Raw genomic sequence first — 19,525 nt, 5'->3', positions numbered from 1 at the left:
CAGCTGGGATAGAGGGAGGTCAGTGGGGAGGGAGAGCGGGAGAGAAGAAGAGATGCAGAGCAACAAAAAAGAAATACAGTACAAAGGGACAGAAAACGTAAGTGTTTCCATATGTTCTGTCATTCAGAGGAGCAGTCTTTATTTACAATGTCTCATTGTAGAAGAACTCATTCAGTCTTACTGCCTTCATCCCTATGAAACACTGCCCCCTGACACAGCTCTGCAACATGACACACTGCATGCTGACTGGACTGTAGCTGCATATCTGTTGTGATTAGTTGTGATGGCCACAAAGGAAGAATCATTTATGAATGCACGTACATGCCCATGCATACATAAATAGATAGCTCAACTTTCCCATCCGAACATACTATAGATACATTCATGTTGTGCTTTTGGATGAGTGAAGTACATCTCAAACTATTTCAGAAAACAACAAATCTGATAAACAAGGTCATATATGCTCCATACTGAATACATTTGAGATACAAGCAAATAAAATATAATTTGGTTATGTGCCTCACCTGCAGTGTTGATATAACAGCACTACATCAATATCTTATTCTAGACTTCTGACTCCCATAAACGTCAAATTTAAACGTCCCTGTAGCTCAGTTGGTAGAGCATGGTGTTTGCAACGCCAGGGTTGTGGGTTCGATTCCCACGGGGGGCCAGTACAATCATCATAATGATGTTGTTTTATTGATAATGACAGATGACAGTGCTGGTGATATTGGTGGTTCTGATGGTGATGGTCATCACAATTTGTGGAAGATCTCCATAATGGCAATGATAGTGCTCTGTCCCAAAATGAAGGCTCCAACAATTACAGTAATCACACCCCACACAGTGCACACTACCCTGCAGACAGGGAGAGAGAGAGATAGAGAGACAGAGGGACAAAGGAGAAAGAAATGGGTGCAATCAGGGACATTCATGAATGTTTACAATGGTAATGCAATTTATTGGACCAAACCTTCAGTTAACTTATGTTTTATGGGCAGTGTGTGATTAAATTCAACACCAACAGGTGATCTCATAACTTCAAACTACTCCACTCACCTGACTCTGGGCGACACAGGCTCTGACTGCATAGTGAATACCAGGCAAAGCCCTGCAACACATACCTCAATGTTAGTTGACACAAGTTTTACACAAACACAGGATCAGCTCAACACAGGAAGGCTTGTGAGTCACAAACAACCTCAGACACATGCCTACATACACATATACACACATACACACTTTGTTTCATACCAGGAAAGATAAAGATGAAGAAGGCACTGATTCCTCCGATAACACTGATGACCTCACTCATGTCAGGGACGAACATGGCGATGAGGAGGGTGACTGTGATCCAGATGACAGTCAGAATCACTCTGCAGCCGTTCTCAAATGAGTGTGTGACCCCACCGTGCCGACGGCGATGAATTTGCAACAGCAGGTCCAGAATGACAGATTTGTGCAATGAACATAAATTTACACACACAGACTCAGTTACATGGTAACACACAGAAACAACTGCTTGTGCTGTCCAAGTGGGGCCCTACCTTCCCAACAGAAGTGTAATTGGATAGATGGTGATGATTGATATTCCAAATAGCAGTCTGGCAATGATCATGACCACATAATTTCCAGGATATGACATCAGAATATCAGCCCCACTGTACGGCCAAATGTCAGGAAGCCAAAGATGCCTGAGAACAGAGAAAGAGATATGATTGCCTGTCTTGCCTGACAGCTCCCACAATAGCTCCTACAACAGCTGGACATCAGGTCCTGTTTGAATACTTCCTTGTATCCTTAAATCCATCCTTGTTTCCTTGAGGTATTCACTGCTCAACGCTAAAACCCTCCAACTTCACCAATCAACCACTTTGATCAGTGATTACTTCAAGGAAGGAGGGTTCCTTACATGATTGACAGGCCAGCTCATCTGTAAGGGTGTAGATGAGCAGGCAGAAGAACATAGAGATCACAGACATGATCACCCAATGGGAGAGCTTCTTGTTCTCCATGCTGCTGTAGATGGCTATACAGACCTCATGGCCCTGCAACACACATTCATATACATTCTAATAATATACAAACAGAGTATAGGTGCTGTGGCAGTGTAACACACACACAAGCAAAATGCATAACCCTATAGTACAGATACTGTCTCCAGACCTCAAACAGTTAAAAGCTTGTTCTGTACCTAGTGGCAAGTATAGGAACAGAGGAGTGCGGTAGATAAAGGGGCATGTGCCTAAAAGTGATACTAGTGATATTCGTCTAGAATTCGGGTTGACTCTGACTACACAGAGGCCCACTAAGAGTAAAATACGCTCAAAGGAATTCGGCGTTAGAATGACTGGTGCCAACAGCATGCTGACGGCGCACCTGACAACTGCATGGTTTAATGTGGCTTATTTGGACGATCTAGTATCCTGTTGCCATCAAAATTAAATTAATTGTATGATCAGCAGGTAAAAGTTTGTGATTTACAAGTACAAGTTGTAAGTTTTGACAGATGGAAAACCCTCCTTGTTTGTAATGTAAACTTTAGGATCAAGAGCAGGTCAGAGTGTCAACTCTCAGGTGCAGCTCACAAATGGCATGCAGCAGAGGTCTGTCAGACAATAGAGAATGCATTCTCTCAGGTTCTCCTCTTTCATTGTGTGTGGTATGCAATGTACCTGAGAGGTGAAGATGCAGGTGCTGTCTGGAGCTTCAACATCTACATCGTCCAAGTCAGGGAGATCATGTGGAGGGTCAAGTGACCTTTAGTCAAGGGACAAGGCTTTAGTGCTCTAAATTAAAGATAGAATCAAGATCAACATTATATGAGTCTGGGGCAGTCTGTGCTTTTGGATAAGACGCTGATGGAGAGGAACAATCTTTTTGCTGATAATGTAAATGAGTACATTAGCAGTTTAAAACAAATCACATGACATGTAATCAGTTACTCTCCAACCCTGATCTATGATCACCTCAGCTGTCAGATTTTGGCTGGCCACGTACTGACCACTCTCTCTAACGTCTCCCTTTTTTGGAGTTGATTTCTTTTGCAATGCTACCGTACCTGTAGACTTCCAGTCATTGTGCTAACACTAGTTAGCATTGACTTGCGAATCTACCTGCTCTTCATACTGCATGCAGAGACATAAAAATTGTATCTATGAGTTCGTCTGACTCTGGTTAAGGAGGAGAAGGGCTTAAATGCCGTTATTTCGCAGTATCATTACTTTATTCTGCTGCTGTGCTTGTTCTCCCTCTGGCTGACCTCCCACCCTCTTGTTGCTAGCTCTCTAGCTGATCTCTATCCAGATCCTCTTTCTGGATGCAAGATTTTGAGTGTGTGTGTGGTGTGTCTGTGTGTGTGTGTGTGTGTGTGTGTGTGTGTGTGTGTGTGTGTGTGTGTGTGTGTGTGTGTGTGTGTGTGTGTGTGTGTGTGTGTGTGTGTATGGCATATATATCCAACAGTGCATAAAGTTTAACTTTGCATCTTTTATTAAGGTTTGCATTTTTCATTCAACTCTTCCATTTCTGTCTCCAATGGGAGACAGGTCCCTCGGGATCGGAGAACCCCTTGTTCACCATCTGCACGCGTGTGTTCTTCTTGTAGGGAGCCTCCAGGGGCTTGTCTACATGCCAGCTGTACATAGACGATGAGAGGACAGGCACCCGCCTACCCCTTTCCTGGTGCAGCAGGACAAAATGCTTAATCAATCATTGACATCAATAATGGGCAGTAAGAGTACTAAGTGGACTGGCAAAAATGAAGGGACATCTTCAGAAAGATTATGGCCCAGAGAAGAAGCTTTGTAAGTACTTACCTCTGCCCCAACCTGGGCTCGAACCAGGGACCCTTGCACACCATCAACAACTGACACCCCACGAAGCATCGTTACCCATCGCGCCACAAAAGCCACGGCCCTTGCAACGCAAGGGGAAACCCTACTTCAAGTCTCAGAGCGAGTGACGTCACTGATTGAAATGCTATTAGCGCGCACCACCGCTAACTAACTAGCCATTTCACATCGGTTACATAAGGTTCACAGCCTTGTCATCACGTGACACTTTGGGCTCATACCCCTCCCTGAGATGGAACACTGCATCATAAACCCTTCCTTGCTCCTCACTCTGTGTATACAAAAAAACTGTGATTAACAGTTGGCTAATGCCATCATTGGAGGTAGTAGCATCCCTGGAAGCATATTTTAAAGGAAGTAGTGCCATATAGCTTAACTACAGGAGTACTGGTTCAAAACAAGACCTGCCTCGGATGTAATCTCCCTAGATGACTACCGCCACGTAGCACTCATGTCGGTAGCCATGAAGTGCTTTGAAAGGCTGGTCATGGTTCACATCAACACCATCATCCCGGATACCCTAGACCCACACCAATTCGCATACTGCCCCAACAGATCCACAGATGAGGCAATCTCAATCGCACTCTACACTGACCTTTCCCACCAGCTCAGTGTTCAACAACATAGTTCCCACAAAGCTCATCACTAAGCTAAGGACCCTTAGACTAAACACCTCCCTCTGCAACTGGATCCTGGACTTCTAAAAGGGCCGCAGCCAGGTGGTAAGTGTAGGCAACAGAACATCTGCCACGCTGGTCCTCAACACTGGGGCCCCTCAGGGGTGCGTGCTTAGTCCCCTCTTGTACTCCCTGTTCACCCATGACTGTGTGGCTAAGCACGACTCCAACACCATCATTAAGTTTTCTGACGTAAAAACAGTGGTAGGCCTGATCACCGACAACGATGAGACAGCCTATATGGAGGAGGTCAGAGACCTGGCAGTGTGGTGCCACGACAACAACCTCCCTCAGTGTGAGCAAGACAAAGGAGATGATCGTGGACTACAGGAAAAGGAGGGCCGAACAGGCCCCCATTAACATTGACAGGGCTGTAGTGGAGTGGGTCTAGAGTTTCAAGTTCCTTGGTGTCCACATCACCAACAAACTATCATGGTCCAAACACATCAAGAGGACAGGACAACACCTTTCCCCCTCAGGAGACTGAAAAGGTCCCCAGATCCTCAAAAAGTTCTACAGCTGCACCATCGAGAGCATCCTAACCGAATGCATCACCGCCTGGTATGGCAACTGCTTGGCATCCGACCGTAAGACGCTACAGAGGGTAGTGTGTATGACCCAATATATCACTGGGCCCAAGCTTCCTCCTATACTAGGCGGTGTCAGAGGAAGGCCCAAAAAATTGTCAAAGACTCCAGTCACCCAAGTCATAGACTGTTCTCTCTGCTACTGCACGGCAAGCGGTACCGGAGCGCCAAGTGTAGGTCCAAAAGGCTCCTTAACAGCTTCTACCCCGAAGCTAAAAGACTGCTGAACAATTAATCAAATGGCCACCCGGACTACCTACATGTACAAATGACCTCGACTAACCTGTACCCCCAAGGAACCGGTACCCGTGTATATAGCCTCATTATTGTTATGTAATTTTATTGTGTCCATCATTTTTTTCTTTATTTGGTAAATATTTAACTTTATTTCTTGAACTGCATTGTTGGTTAAGGGCTTGTAAGTAAGCCTTTCACGGTATTTTAAGGGCTTGTAAGTAAGCCTTTCACGGTATTGTCTACGTAAGGTTGTATTCGGTGCATGTGACAAATACAATTTCATCCAATCTCATAGACCTTTGTTGGAAATGTGCTCCCTTTTACATTGCGTTTTGTATTTGGCCATGTCTTTAGAGAGGGGCAATAGACCAGCATCTGTTCATTTTGCCTACAGCCTTTGACCTTTTTGGCACAGAGGTAAGGCTAAGGAACTGACTTTCCCATGTTAACTGCAACTCATATCAGATGAGAATAATACAATGTGGTGCAATTATGTAGGCCTAGGTGGATATTCTATGTTTCATAGCAATGCATTTGATTTACCTCCGGTAACATGTGCTGGAAGTAAGAGGAATGGGACACTGCGTCAAGCTCCCTTTGAGTGAAGCTTCGCCCACATGCTCGTGTTGCCCCCTTCTGTCTTGCTCATGTCACTGCACTAGCGTGGAACAACGGGTTGCAACGGTAAGCCTTGATATAGGTGTCTTCATAGAAAGCTAAGCTTTTAAAATAGACCTCTCAATTAAAAAGGTTCACACAACTCTCACTATGTAGCCTATGACGTCAGTTGTAAAAAAAAGTTTAGTTGATTCTGTTACAAATGTTGTGTGCTCAAGCGTTAAAAAAAACATTTTTCCTGCTGACTCTATTTTAGCCTACAATAAATGTAGTTTAGACAGTACAATGATTCTCTACACTATACTGCTTGTCCAAAATTAAGCAAACTATTAGAATTTTAGCAACAAGCAAATGGCGGAGCGATTTCTGCACATTGAACCTTTAAAACGGCAATCAGCAGTTCAAACATTAACAAACCGTCATCCCCACCCCTGTTTCAGTAAAAAGCTGCGGGATAGGGCTGGAGAAATTTAACCACTGTCACATTCATAGACAGAGCTATGGAATCAAGGACTGAGCATCCATGTCAACATTATAGTTCTTAACATGTTTATAGGCTATATAGTGTTTGTTTACATTTACTATGTTTATAAACATTGGATTGAAACAAGCTTGCATTTTGGGTTTTGATGGGGTATGACAGTTGAACTAAACTCATGTAGCATTTCTAAGTTATCTTCTTCAAGAAAGCAATCTGGTTTCCGAGCTGGTCATGGGTGCACCTCACCCACGCTCAAGGTCCTAAATGATATCATAACCGCCATTGATAAAAGACAGTACTGTGCAGCCATCTTCATCAACCTGGCCAAGGCTTTTCGACTCTTGTCAATCACCATATTCTTATCGGCAGACTCAATAGACTTGGCTTCTCAAATGACTGCCTCTCCTGGTTCACCAACTACTTCTCAGATAGAGTTCAGTGTGTCAAATTGGAGGGCCTGTTGTCCGGACCTCTGGCAGTCTCTGGGGGTGCCACAGGGTCCAATTCTCGGGCCGACTCTTCTCTGTATACATCAATGATGTCGCTCTTGCTGCTGGTGATTCTCTGATCCACCTCTACGCAGACGACTCCATTCTGTATACATCTGGCCCTTCTTTGGACACTGTGCTAACAAACCTCCAAACGAGCTTCAATGCTCCTTCCGAGGCCTCCAGCTGCTTTTAAATGCAAGTAAAACTAAGTGCATGCTCTTCAACCGATTGCTGCCCGCACCCTCCCGCCCGACTAGCATCACTACTCTGGACGGTTCTGACTTAGAATATATGGGCAACTACAAATACCTAGGTGTCTGGTTAGACTGTAAACTCTCCTTCCAGACTCACATTAAGCATCTCCAATCCAAAATTAAATCTAGAATCGGCTTTTTATTTCACAACAAAGCCTCCTTCGCTCAGGCTGCCAAACATACCCTCGTAAAACTGACTATCCTACCGATCCTTGACTTTGGCGATGTCATTTACAAAATATCCTCCAACACTCTACTCAGCAAACTGGATGTAGTCTATCACAGTGCCATCCGTTTTCTCACAAATGCCCCATATACTACCCAACACTGTGACCTGTATTCTCTCGTTAGCTGGCCATCACTACATATTCGTCGCCAAACCCACTGCCTCCAGGTCATCTATAAGTCTATGCTAGGTAAAGCCCCGCCTTATCTCAGCTCACTGGTCACCATAGCAACACCCACCTGTAGCACGCGCTCCAGCAGGTATACCCCCAAAGCCAACACTTCCTTTAGCCGCCTTTCCTTCCAGTTCTCTGCTGCCAATGACTGGAACGAATTTCAAAAATCACTGAAGCTGGGGTCTTATATCTCCCTCTCTAACTTTAAGCATCAGCTGTAAGAGCAGCTTACTGATCACTGTACCGTCGCGGATCACGATGCCTTGCTCCCAGACAGACTAAACAACTTTTTTGCTCGCTTTGAGGACAATACAGTGCCACTGACACAGCCCGCTACCAAAACCTGCGGGCTCTCCTTCACTGCAGCCAACGTGAGTAAAACATTTAAACGTGTTAACCCTCGCAAGGCTGCAGGCCCAGACGGCATCCCTGGCCACGTCCTCAAAGCATGCGCAGACCAGCTGGCTGGTGTGTTTACAGGCATATTCAATCAATCCTTATCCCAGTCTGCTGTCCCCACATGCTTCAAGAGGGCCACCATTGTTCCTGTTCCCAAGAAAGGTAACTGAGCTAAATGACTACCGCCCCGTAGCACTCACTTCCGTCATCATGAAGTGCATTGAGAGACTAGTCAAGGACCATATCACCTCCACCCTACTTGACACCCTAGACCCACTCCAATTTGCTTACCGCCCCAATAGGTCCACAGACGACGCAATCGCCATCACACTGCCCTAACCCATCTGGACAAGAGGAATACCTATGTAAGAATGCTGTTCATCGATTACAGCTCATCATTTAACACCATAGTACCCTCCAAACTCGTCATTAAGCTCAAGACCCTGGGTCTCGACCCCGCTCTGTGCAACTGGGTCCTGGACTTCCTGACGGGCCGCCCCCCAGGTGGTGAGGGTAGGTAACAACATCTCCACCCCGCTGATCCTCAACTCTGGGTCCCCACAAGGGTGCGTTCTCAGCCCTCTCCTGTACTCCCTGTTCACCCACGACTGCGTGGCCATGCACGCCTCCAACTCAATCATCACGTTTGCAGACGACACTACAGTGGTAGGCTTGATTACCAACAACGATGAGACGGCCTACAGGGAGGAGGTGAGGGCCCTCGGAGTGTGGTGTCAGGAAAATAACCTCACACTCAACGTCAACAAAACAAAGGAGATGATCGTGGACTTCAGGAAACAGCAGAGGGAGCAGCCCCCTATCTACATCGATGGGACAGTAGTGGAGAGGGTGGAGAGTTTTTAGTTCCTCGGCGTACACATCACAGACAAACTGAAATGGTCAACCCACACAGACAGTGTGGTGAAGAAGGCGCAGCAGCGCCTCTTCAACCTCAGGAGGCTGAAGAAATTCGGCTTGTCACCAAAAACACTCACAAACTTTTACAGATGCACAATCGAGAGCATCCTGTCGGGCTGTATCACCGCCTGGTACGGCAGCTGCTCCGCCCATAACCGGAAGGCTCTCCAGAGGGTAGTGAGGTCTGCACAACGCATCACCGGGTGCAAACTACCTGCCCTCCAGGACACCTACACCACCCGATGTCACAGGAAGGCCAAAAAGATCATCAAGGACAACAACCACCCGAGCCACTGCCTGTTCACCCCGCTATCATCCAGAAGGCGAGGTCAGTACAGGTGCATCAAAGCGGGGACCGAGAGACTGAAAAACAGCTTCTATCTCAAGGCCATCAGACTGTTAAACAGCCATCACTAACATTGAGTGGCTGCTGCCAACATACTGACTCAACTCCAGCCACTTTAATAACGGAAAAATTGATGTAATCAATTTATCACTAGCCACTTGATATAATGTTTACATACCCTACATTACTCATCCCATATGTATATACTGTACGCTATACCATCTACTGCATCTTGCCATCTTGATGTAATGTATCACTAGCCACTTTAAACAATGCCGCTTTATATGTTTCATACCCTACATTACTCATCTCATATGTATATACTGTACTCTTACCATCTACTGCATCTTGCCTATGCCATTCGGCCATCACTCATTTATATATTTGTATGTACATATTCGTATTCATTCCTTTACACTTGTGTGTATAAGGTAGTTGTTGTGGAATTGTTAGGTTATATTACTTGTTAGATATTACTGCATGGTCGGAACTAGAAACAAAAGCATTTCGCTACACTTGCATTAACATCTGCAACCATGTGTATGTGACAAATAAATTTGATTTGACCTGTACACAGCCAATCTGTAAATTGCACACCCAACTACCTCATCCCCATATTGTTATTAATCCTCGTTTTGCACCCCAGTATTTCTACTTGCACATCAGCATCTGCACATCTATCACTCCAGTGTTAATGCTAAATTGTAATTATTTCGCCTCCATGGCCTATTTATTGACTTACCTCCGTACTCTAATACATTTGCACACACTGTACATAGATTTTTCTATTGTGTTATTGACTGTACGTTTGTTTATGTGTAACTCTGTGTTGTTGTTTTTGTCGCACTGCTTTGCTTTATCTTGGCCAGGTCGCAGTTGTAAATGAGAATTTGTTCTCAACTGGCCTACCTGGTTAAATAAAGGTGAAATAAAAATAAATAAAATAAAAAATAATCAATGGGTACATTTCATTAATTCAGAAGTCCAAAAATGGATGAAGCAACCATCGTTGTATCCTTGCATAGGCATACTGTAAAAGTTAGTTCAAATAAGTGCATAGAATTACATAACTAGAAATAAAAATTGATTTATAGGATCTCTGCCTTTTTGTGGTCGACTATACATTTATTATTCAGAATAGGCTACATTGATTACATACACGTTTTATTTTGGAATCGCTGTATGCTGTGTAAATATTCATATTTTTAGCTCCGGGGAAAAATACATTGAATGTCAGTCCTTTTGACCAATGAAAATGTTTAAGCGTAAAAACGGCTCGGCTACAATAGTTTATATCAGAGCCATGGAGGGGGTTCGATTAATCCCGCCCGGAGACGGACAACCGTGTAAACGTGTTTTGCATCGCCTGAAAGTTGATTGTATTCCATTTGGAACCGGGCTGCCTCCTGGTCGTGAGCCAGGCGCCCCGATCAAAGTCCATGGCGAAGTCGGTTCAAAACAAAAGTGACTTAGTTAAGCACGTGTAATAATTACTAGTATTCTGTGTTTTCCCAAGCTAAAGGGATTGCTTTTTATTATAACGGTTTATCTGCCTTCCCAATAAAAAATAGTTATAAAAAGATACGTTGTATGTTTCTGGACGATGCACCATGCTGCATGGGGTGACAAAATGACCGAGCGGTTTCGCCCAATGACGTACGTGACATACCACGATGCCCCGCGGTTTAGCATAATCGAATCCGCACATTAATACTGACGAATTTCTTAGTTTTTTATATAATGTATTTCCTTTAATTTATGTAATTCAAGGCTCATCTGTAAAAGAGACATTGGTCTCAGTATGACTCCCTGATAAAATAAAGTTTAAATTAAATATGACTCTGTCTTGCACAACCAATAATGAGAGGAGGGCGGTCGTCGTTTGACGTTTCGCCGTTGCTATGGAAACACAGAAAAGCTTTACCGGAAAATAGCTGACGGAGTTTATGACAAGTTATTACAACTGGCTAATACGTTAACATAAATTGTTAACTGAACAAGTAAATAGTATATAGAAGTAGTAATCACTTAACTATCGACGATGCATCCTAAACCCCTCGAATCCGGTGAGGTGGAAGAAGAGAGTGGCGAGGAATCCAGTATGACCCTGCAAGCTGGAGATGCAGAAATATTGCTGAACGCGATGTCAACAACTTCCAGTAAACTAGGTTAGACAGTTCACTATAATTTAGCATAATAGTCAGCACATGGCAACATGTTAAATAATCGCATGAGTCTAGCCATGTCTAAAGTTATCCTCCTCTCTCACTTCAGAAGAGGCCCCCACGGCGAACTGCAGCCCCCTGCCAAACGTTGTTATCGAAGGAGACCGTTGTGTGTCCTCACATACAGAAGTCGACAAACTCATACAAGCCCAACAACAAGAGAAAAAGGAAAAGGACTCGGGTCCAAGGTCATCTTAAAAGCTAGGAATTGGCTGTCAGTCGTCTTCTAGCATTATTGTTCATTCTGTCTAGCATTCTAACTAGTGACGTTTTATGTTCCTCAGAATGACAAAGACATTTCTGAAGGACCACTGCAAGCAAAATAAACTCTACATGACACCTCGATTGAATGACACACTGTATTTGCACTTCAAAGGTGTGTGTGGAATTGTTGTTGTTTATGGATGGGTTAGATATATTGTTGCATGAATAATTTATAGAAATTAAAATCATAAGCGTTGTGTGGTCTATATAGAATTGTAGGTGGAATACAACTGCACTGTTAGAGTTCTTTTAGTATTCTAATGTTGTTTGTTTTATGTTTTCCCCACTTAGGCTTCTCCACCATAGAGAATCTGGAGGAGTACACAGGGCTGAAGTGTCTCTGGCTGGAGTGCAACGGACTGCAGCGCATCCAGAACCTGCAGGCCCAAACGGACCTACGCTGCCTCTTCCTCCACCAGAACCTCATACACAATCTGGAGAACTTAGAACCACTCAGCAAGCTCTGCACCCTCAATGTCTGCAACAACTACATACACACCATCGAAAACATTGGTGAGTCTGTCCTCACTCTACGTACCGCACCTATCTCAGTGCGTGTGTGTGTGACTCCATCTATCTGATTTGTGAGTATTTTCCCAGCCTGCCTGCCTGATCTGGGCACCCTGCAGATAGCCCATAATAAGCTGCAGACAGTGGGAGACGTGGAGCATCTGAGTCAGTGCCTCTCCCTCAGTGTACTGGACATGTCCCACAACCTGCTGGATGACCCAGACATCCTCACTGTGCTGGAGAGAATGCCTGAACTGGTGAGAAGACATGCTCACACAGATAAACAGTACTGTATGCTAATAGAGATCATATCATCTTTATTCATTAGTATGCCCATGCGCATGACACACTGACTATAAAATGCAAATACTCTTGCTTCATGCTGATAATATAGCCAAACCTGTGTATGTGTGTGTGTGATTACACCCTTGTTGTTCCCTCCTCCTCAGCGTGTGCTGAACCTGATGGGAAATGAAGTGATAAAAAAAATCCCATACTACAGGAAGACAATGATCATACGTCTAAAACAGCTCACATACCTGGATGACCGACCTGTGTTCCCAAAGGACAGGTGCATTAGCAGTTTGTCTCTGTTTGCCTGTGCATGTCGTACTTATGGTTGAGTCATTGTGTGGTCTGTGATGTTGGTCTTTGGTTGCTGTATGATTGTCATGTGGTTGCGGTATGAAGGGCGTGTGCGGAGGCGTGGGGGACAGCGGGTCCGGAGGGGGAGCGCAGGGAGAGGGAATCATGGCAAACACGAGAGAGAAGGAAGATCCAGGACAGTCTGGACGCCATGGCAACCATCAGAGACCAAGCCAGGGAGAGACTGCGACTCAGAGAGCTGCAAGAGAGAGGTACGCACACACGCACTCATATACACACACACACACACACACACACACACACACACACACACACACACTTGGAAACTCCTTACACACACACAACGTAGGGAGTTTGATAAGGGTGTGTTGACCTTTTCTAGGGGAGTATGAGACCATTACAACTCCAGAACTTGAGAGCCCCAGTGAAAAGAACCAGAGGCAGAATCAGAGCCCGGGCAGGGAGGAGAGGATCCAGGCGTTTGTGGAGGACAGTCTGGAGGCGCATGAAGAGTTCCTACAGACACAGAGAGAACAGACAGAAAAGGAAGAGCTAGGGAATGAACAGCCACTGAAGAAGCAGCTAGACAGAGAACAACTAGGAAGAGAGGATCCGGAGAGAGATCGGCTAGAGAGAGAGCACCAAGAGGGAGATCAGCTAGAGAGAGAGCACCAAGAGGGAGATCAGCTAGAGAGAGATCACCAAGAGGGAGATCAGCTAGAGAGAGAGCACCAAGAGGGAGATCAGCTAGAGAGAGAGCACCAAGAGGGAGGTCAGCTAGAGAGAGAGCACCAAGAGGGAGATCAGCTAGAGAGAGAGCACCAAGAGGGAGATCAGCTAGAGAGAAAGCACCAAGAGGGAGGTCAGCTAGAGAGAGAGCACCAAGAGGGAGATCAGCTAGAGAGAGAGCACCAAGAGGGAGATCAGCTAGAGAGAGAGCACCAAGAGGGAGATCAGCTAGAGAGAGATCACCAAGAGGGAGATCAGCTAGAGAGAGAGCACCAAGAGGGAGATCAGCTAGAGAGAGAGCACCAAGAGGGAGATCAGCTAGAGAGAGAGCACCAAGAGGGAGATCAGCTAGAGAGAGAGCACCAAGAGGGAGATCAGCTAGAGAGAGAGCACCAAGAGGGAGATCAGCTAGAGAGAGATCACCAAGAGGGAGATCAGCTAGAGAGAGAGCACCAAGAGGGAGATCAGCTAGAGAGAGAGCACCAAGAGGGAGATCAGCTAGAGAGAGAGCACCAAGAGGGAGATCAGCTAGAGAGAGAGCACCAAGAGGGAGATCAGCTAGAGAGAGAGCACCAAGAGGGAGATCAGCTAGAGAGAGAGCACCAAGAGGGAGATCAGCTAGAGAGAGATCACCAAGAGGGAGATCAGCTAGAGAGAGAGCACCAAGAGGGAGATCAGCCAGATGGAGAGCACCAAGAGGGAGATCAGCTAGAGAGAGAGCACCAAGAGGGAGATCAGCCAGATGGAGAGCACCAAGAGGGAGATCAGCTAGAGAGAGAGCACCAAGAGGGAGATCAGCTAGAGAGAGAGCACCAAGAGGGAGATCAGCTAGAGAGAGAGCACCAAGAGGGAGATCAGCCAGATGGAGAGCACCAAGAGGGAGATCAGCCAGATGGAGAGCAAGCAACAGAAGAAAGCTTAAAGGAAGAACTGTTAGAGTTAAACCAGTCAAGTAGAGAACAACTACAAAGAAGGCAGCCGAAGAGAGAGATGTTAGAGGGAGAGCAGTCAGTATGTGGCCAGCCAGAGTCTCAGACAGCTGGGGTGATTGTAGAGCACGGTCCTGGACCAATGGTGACTGAGGTAGAGGAGACAGAGGACCTGGAGACCATCCACCTGGGGCCACACCCACCACTTCGTATTGACGTGAGTCAGACTGAGCACCACAGCCAAACATTACCAGTCACTATCACTATAATAGAGTGATTATCACACTGTAATAATGTTTTATTGTTGTTATCTAGTCCCTTTCCATCAGCGTCTTATCCAAAAGCACAGACTGCCTCAGACTCTTTATCATTTAGCTCTTGACTCTAACCTTCATTTAGAGCACTAAAGCCTTGTCCCCTGACTAATGGTCACCTGACTCCACAGGATCTCCCTGACCTGGAGGATGTGGATGTTGAAGATCTAGACAGCCCCTGCATCTTCACCTCTCAGGTACATTACATACCATACACTAGGCTGTAACTTTTATTACCCAAAATTAAGAATAGAATACCTTTAGCATTTATTGTACAATAGTCAGCAGGCATATTCCAAATACACACAATTAGTCTCTAAATGACTCACATGCTAATATTTTATTAGGTCAACACAGCATTTAAGTCAGTACAGAGTGTATTTGTCAGCTGTGTTATGTCTGAATCGACCACCTGTGTTTCCAGCGAGTATTCCGGCCAATGATAGAGGTCGTTTCAGGAGACAACAACGATGTAGATCCAATCATACATCAGAGTGGGACAGTGTGGACCACAGAGACCACACCTACCTCAGGTCCATGCTCATCTTCACTGTTCAGGGTCTGTGACAAAACGTCAAACAAATCGCCCACCAATCACCTAGTAGCATTGGACCCAGAGGCGGGGGATGCCCCAGAGCTGGTGATATCAGAACCTCCTCAGGGAGAACCCAGACAGAGCCCTGAAGCCAGCAAACCAGGTTGTCTCATTGAGGAGCTGGACTAACCCTGCAGAAGGCTGTGATAGCATTAACAACCATAGGTTTAGGTGTTCAATCTGGGAAAGACAGGTACAATGTAAGCACAGAGAGCTGCTATGGAGCTATTTCGCAGCCACGGGTTTACACCCAACACATTTTCCGCTCAAAACAATGTTGTTTTTTTTGTTCGTTTTTCGTAGCTGTTTTGTTACTGGTTATACTTTATATTCTGTATTCTCAGGCTCAGTGTTCTGAATTAAGTGTTCATGAACTGCATTCAAGTCCATTCCAAGATAATCCCGGTCAGATTATTGCCAGGGCTCATAAAATAAAACGTTATAATACAGTATGGGGAATTTGTCTCAGTGCTTGTTGTTACACAAATACTTAAAATATACCACTAGGTGGCACTTAAGTACCAAATATGCACCTCAGATGTGCAATACTCTGGCTCATTATTACAGAAAATAAAACATAAAAAACAAGTTTAGAAAATAGAGTAATGATGATGATGATCATGCATAAATGTGAACCTAAAGAGCAGTTATTTTGTCAAAGTCTTTGCGTGTTTTAGCAGTAGTCTTATTACAGACCTGCTAATGCAAAAACACGTGGAATCTCTTCTGTATCATTTAATCTACCCTGGACTGAGGGTGTGATTTCAGGACTCCCTGAAAGATAACATGGCCCGGTGCCCAGGTCAAATACTGGTCACAGGGAGACTAGAGAATAGATTTTAATAGATTGGGTCTTTAAATAAAGGTACCAAAAAGAGGATTAACAAAAAATATATCCACCTGTCTACTCATCTGTCTTGTCATAGCCACACACATGCACAAATGGTATTGTCTACTGTTCTCTAAATCTTTGTTTCTGTTCATGACCATGTTCACATTGTAATTCACCATCTCTTCATGTTTTCTCCTCCCTCTTCCCCTCCTCCCTCCCCTACTCTGACACATGGCTAGGATGTGCAGTGTATCCTGGTCTGTCAGGGTGCATCGAGGGATGCAGGGCAGGAACAAAGACAGATTAGATTGATCTGCTCATGACCTTCTGTTATGAAAGGATTTAAGAGCAAAGATTACAAACACACACACACACATACAGGATACACACACATTGCACGTTACATGCTACACCATACATATCCTTGTTAATATATTTTATTACAAATCTAACTGTCTGGATTAATCAGCTGTGTGTCTGATTTCACATTTTACAATTGAATGAAACAAAGCATGCACCCCTTAAAGCAACTGCTCTGAGCAATCTCACATGAAACTATGAAAACAAACATGTATCTAAGTGAAGTGCAGCTTCTGATATCATTTTTACATTATGATGAATCATTACATATTAAGTCCACAGGCACACTGTGTGTGGTGGCTATTCCATGCCCAGTGCCCACACAGGCAATGCACGAATCAATGATTGGGGAATATAGGGATTTAGTCAGGTGGTGGCTGAGTAAAATACATTTTACAGGTGAACTCTTTTATAGCTCATATAAAAACACGAAAGTGTATACAGGTGTAGGGCGGGCCCGCCCCCAAAGTGACTTATCAACTGTGCAAGGATTCCTCTGTGTTGTCTTAGGAATTTAGTATTCTCTGTTGATCTCACCAACCCCCGTTGTCACACCTCTGGGTAGCAGAGGTTCCGTAGGTCTGATATCTGATATCTAATTTTACAGTAATACTATTGGTCAACAACTCAGATTCTGAATCCAAACAACTCAGACGTTATAAAAGGTCTTAGATTCTTTTTTTCTATTTTTTGTTCCTGAACTGCTGTGGTGAGATACTCTGTCTTTCTTTCTTACTTTCTCCCATGAGCTATGTGCCATGGCTCAAGCTATGGTGTCTTTGTCTCTCTCTCTGACCATGCCTAGAATAATGCTTGTTAATGCTTTAGCTTAAGCTTTATGTCTTGTATGTGAATCCATTCATTTTATAAAGTTATTCAGTAATACTTGCTTTGATATTTGCTTCTCGTGACAATTCCTTGATATTAGTCAGCATAATACTTGATTGCACATAGTATAACTGTAGTCTCTTGCATATTGTTATTTATCTTATGAAGTCAGATAATTCATTTAATGGGCTAATTGCTTAGTCTTATTTACAAGTTGCATGTGAGGTATTTATCTCTTAAATAATTATGAATAGATCCACCATTGAGCACAAAAACAACACTTGTTACAGAATATTTTACATAGATGTTATTTCTATCAGACAAACCATGCCTGACAACATGATCCAATAAGACAGAAAAATAGTTGCCCCACATGTCACATATAAAAACAGAGTTCACATAATGTGTAGATTATAGAGCACCTCTATCAGTAATGTCAGTACTTCCCTCTTATCACTGATCGGTGGTATACAGAAAATTGCACAGAGAGGTTGACATGGAAACGTTATTTTACATAATATGCATAAAAATGACGTCCATAACGCTTGGGAGTGCTTTCTTGCGTTTCTGTGTGTGTGTTTGTGTGTGTACATGTACATGCCTGTGTGTGTATGTGTGTTGGAGGAGGTATGCTTTTTGGAGTGAGGGGATGTGTGCTTGCGTATGTGTTGGAGTGAGTTTTTTTTTACCGGTGTGTGTTGGTTCATTTTATGCTCAGTCCAGTAAAACACAAGGCTCACAGAGAACCTATAGCAGTCTGAGGGAGGCCAAGGCTACATCCTGAGCAGGAACAGTAGAGAGATGCATGCTGAGAGCAAAAGCGTGGTGTAGGCAGGTCCAAGGTGAAGTGTGTACCCTTTTAGAGTTTCTTGATTGGTCTGGTCTGATGCTGGTGGGCTCTGGGAGGGTGGCACGGGCACTGTATTGGGTGCCAGTGTGGTGCGGCTGGCACACATGTCATAAAGGTTTCCAGAAAACTGTGTCTTCCTGGACTCTTGCCTCAGAGACTCCCACACAGCCGCTGCGTCTCCAGGACAACCGGCAAGTGCCGCATTCGCACACACATGGAATGCATCCCATGATCTGTAAGGGGGCAAATATGACAACATGAGAGAGTGTGTTTTTTGAAAGTATGTGAAAGGAATACTCCAAGAAAGTCTGAAGGTTGTGAATGAGGGACGTGGGATGTGTGTGTGTTTACAATTGTTGGAGCACATACAGTGAGGGAAAAAAGTATTTGATCCCCTGCTGATTTTGTACGTTTGCCCAATGACAAAGAAATTATTAGTTTATCATTTGAATGGTAGGTTTATTTGAACAGTGAGAGACAGAATAACAACAACAAAAATCCAGAAAAACGCATGTCAAAAATGTTATAAATTGATTTGCATTTTAATGAGGGAAATAAGTATTTGACCCCCTCTCAATCAGAAAGATTTCTGGCTCCCAGGTGTCTTTATACAGGTAACGAGCTGAGATTAGGAGCACACTCTTAAAGGGAGTGCTCCTAATCTCAGGTTGTCTCAGTCTTCCCTGTGGCTCAGTTGTTAGAGCATGGTGTTTGCAACGCCAGCATGGTGTGTGCAACGCCAGGGTTGTGGGTTCGATTCCCACGGGGGGCCAGTACAAATAAATGCATGAAATTAAATGAAATGTATGCATTCACTACTGAAAGTTGCTCTGGATAAGCGTGTCTGCTAAATGACTAAAATGTTAATGTTACCTTTATAAAAAGACACCTGTCCACAGAAGCAATCAATCAGATTCCAAACTCTCCACCATGGCCAAGACCAAAGAGCTCTCCAAGGATGTCAGGGACAAGATTGTAGACCTACACAAGGCTGGAATGGGCTACAAGACCATTGCCAAGCAACTTGGTGAGAAGGTGACAACAGTGATTATTTGCAAATGGAAGAAACACAAAAGAACTGTCAATCTCCCTTGGCCTGGGGCTCCAAGATCTCACCTCGTGGAGTTGCAATGATCATGAGAACGGTGAGGAATCAGCCCAGAACTACACGGGAGGATCTTGTCAATGATCTCAAGGCAGCTGGGACCATAGTCACCAAG

General features: G+C 44.5%; 2 protein-coding genes and 1 non-coding gene across 3 annotated transcripts; 2 read left to right on the top strand and 1 right to left on the bottom strand.

The window, feature by feature from the left end:
- Nucleotides 1-600: 600 nt before the first annotated feature.
- Nucleotides 601-673, top strand: trnaa-ugc (transfer RNA alanine (anticodon UGC)). The gene has a single exon. It is a non-coding gene; the product is annotated as a tRNA-Ala (tRNA).
- A 5-nt stretch (nt 674-678) lies between these two features.
- Nucleotides 679-1,400, bottom strand: LOC106587364 (putative sodium-coupled neutral amino acid transporter 8). The gene is made up of 3 exons (XM_014175708.3): nt 1,258-1,400; nt 1,063-1,114; nt 679-861 (listed from the first exon to the last, which is right to left on the bottom strand). Exons 1-3 carry the CDS (start codon nt 1,331-1,333, stop codon nt 759-761), a joined length of 231 nt encoding a protein of 76 aa, XP_014031183.1. The 5' UTR covers nt 1,334-1,400; the 3' UTR covers nt 679-758.
- Nucleotides 1,401-11,162: 9,762 nt separating this feature from the next.
- On the top strand, nt 11,163-17,522 carry LOC106587361 (uncharacterized). The gene is made up of 10 exons (XM_082969520.1): nt 11,163-11,431; nt 11,538-11,676; nt 11,773-11,864; nt 12,044-12,265; nt 12,353-12,519; nt 12,712-12,833; nt 12,953-13,119; nt 13,251-14,743; nt 14,972-15,037; nt 15,265-17,522. Exons 1-10 carry the CDS (start codon nt 11,305-11,307, stop codon nt 15,562-15,564), a joined length of 2,895 nt encoding a protein of 964 aa, XP_082825646.1. The 5' UTR covers nt 11,163-11,304; the 3' UTR covers nt 15,565-17,522.
- The last annotated feature ends 2,003 nt before the right edge of the window (nt 17,523-19,525 follow it).

This window comes from Salmo salar, chromosome 26 (genome assembly GCF_965601325.2).
Source record: "Salmo salar chromosome 26, fSalSal1, whole genome shotgun sequence".
In the NCBI taxonomy this organism is placed as follows: domain Eukaryota; kingdom Metazoa; phylum Chordata; class Actinopteri; order Salmoniformes; family Salmonidae; genus Salmo; species Salmo salar.
Note: the sequence above shows the minus strand (reverse complement) of the source record. Positions and strands in the feature narration are given on the sequence as shown.

Coding starts and splice junctions, on each gene's coding strand:
- LOC106587364 (XM_014175708.3), bottom strand. CDS start 1,333: ATGTTCGTCCCTGACATGAGTGAGGTCATCAGTGTTATCGGAGGAATC. Junction 1,115..1,257: donor CTTCATCTTTATCTTTCCTG/GTATGAAACAAA, acceptor TATGTGTTGCAG/GGCTTTGCCTGGTATTCACT. Junction 862..1,062: donor CCTGTGTCGCCCAGAGTCAG/GTGAGTGGAGTA, acceptor CCCTGTCTGCAG/GGTAGTGTGCACTGTGTGGG.
- LOC106587361 (XM_082969520.1), top strand. CDS start 11,305: ATGCATCCTAAACCCCTCGAATCCGGTGAGGTGGAAGAAGAGAGTGGC. Junction 12,266..12,352: donor ACACACCATCGAAAACATTG/GTGAGTCTGTCC, acceptor GTATTTTCCCAG/CCTGCCTGCCTGATCTGGGC. Junction 12,520..12,711: donor TGGAGAGAATGCCTGAACTG/GTGAGAAGACAT, acceptor CCTCCTCCTCAG/CGTGTGCTGAACCTGATGGG.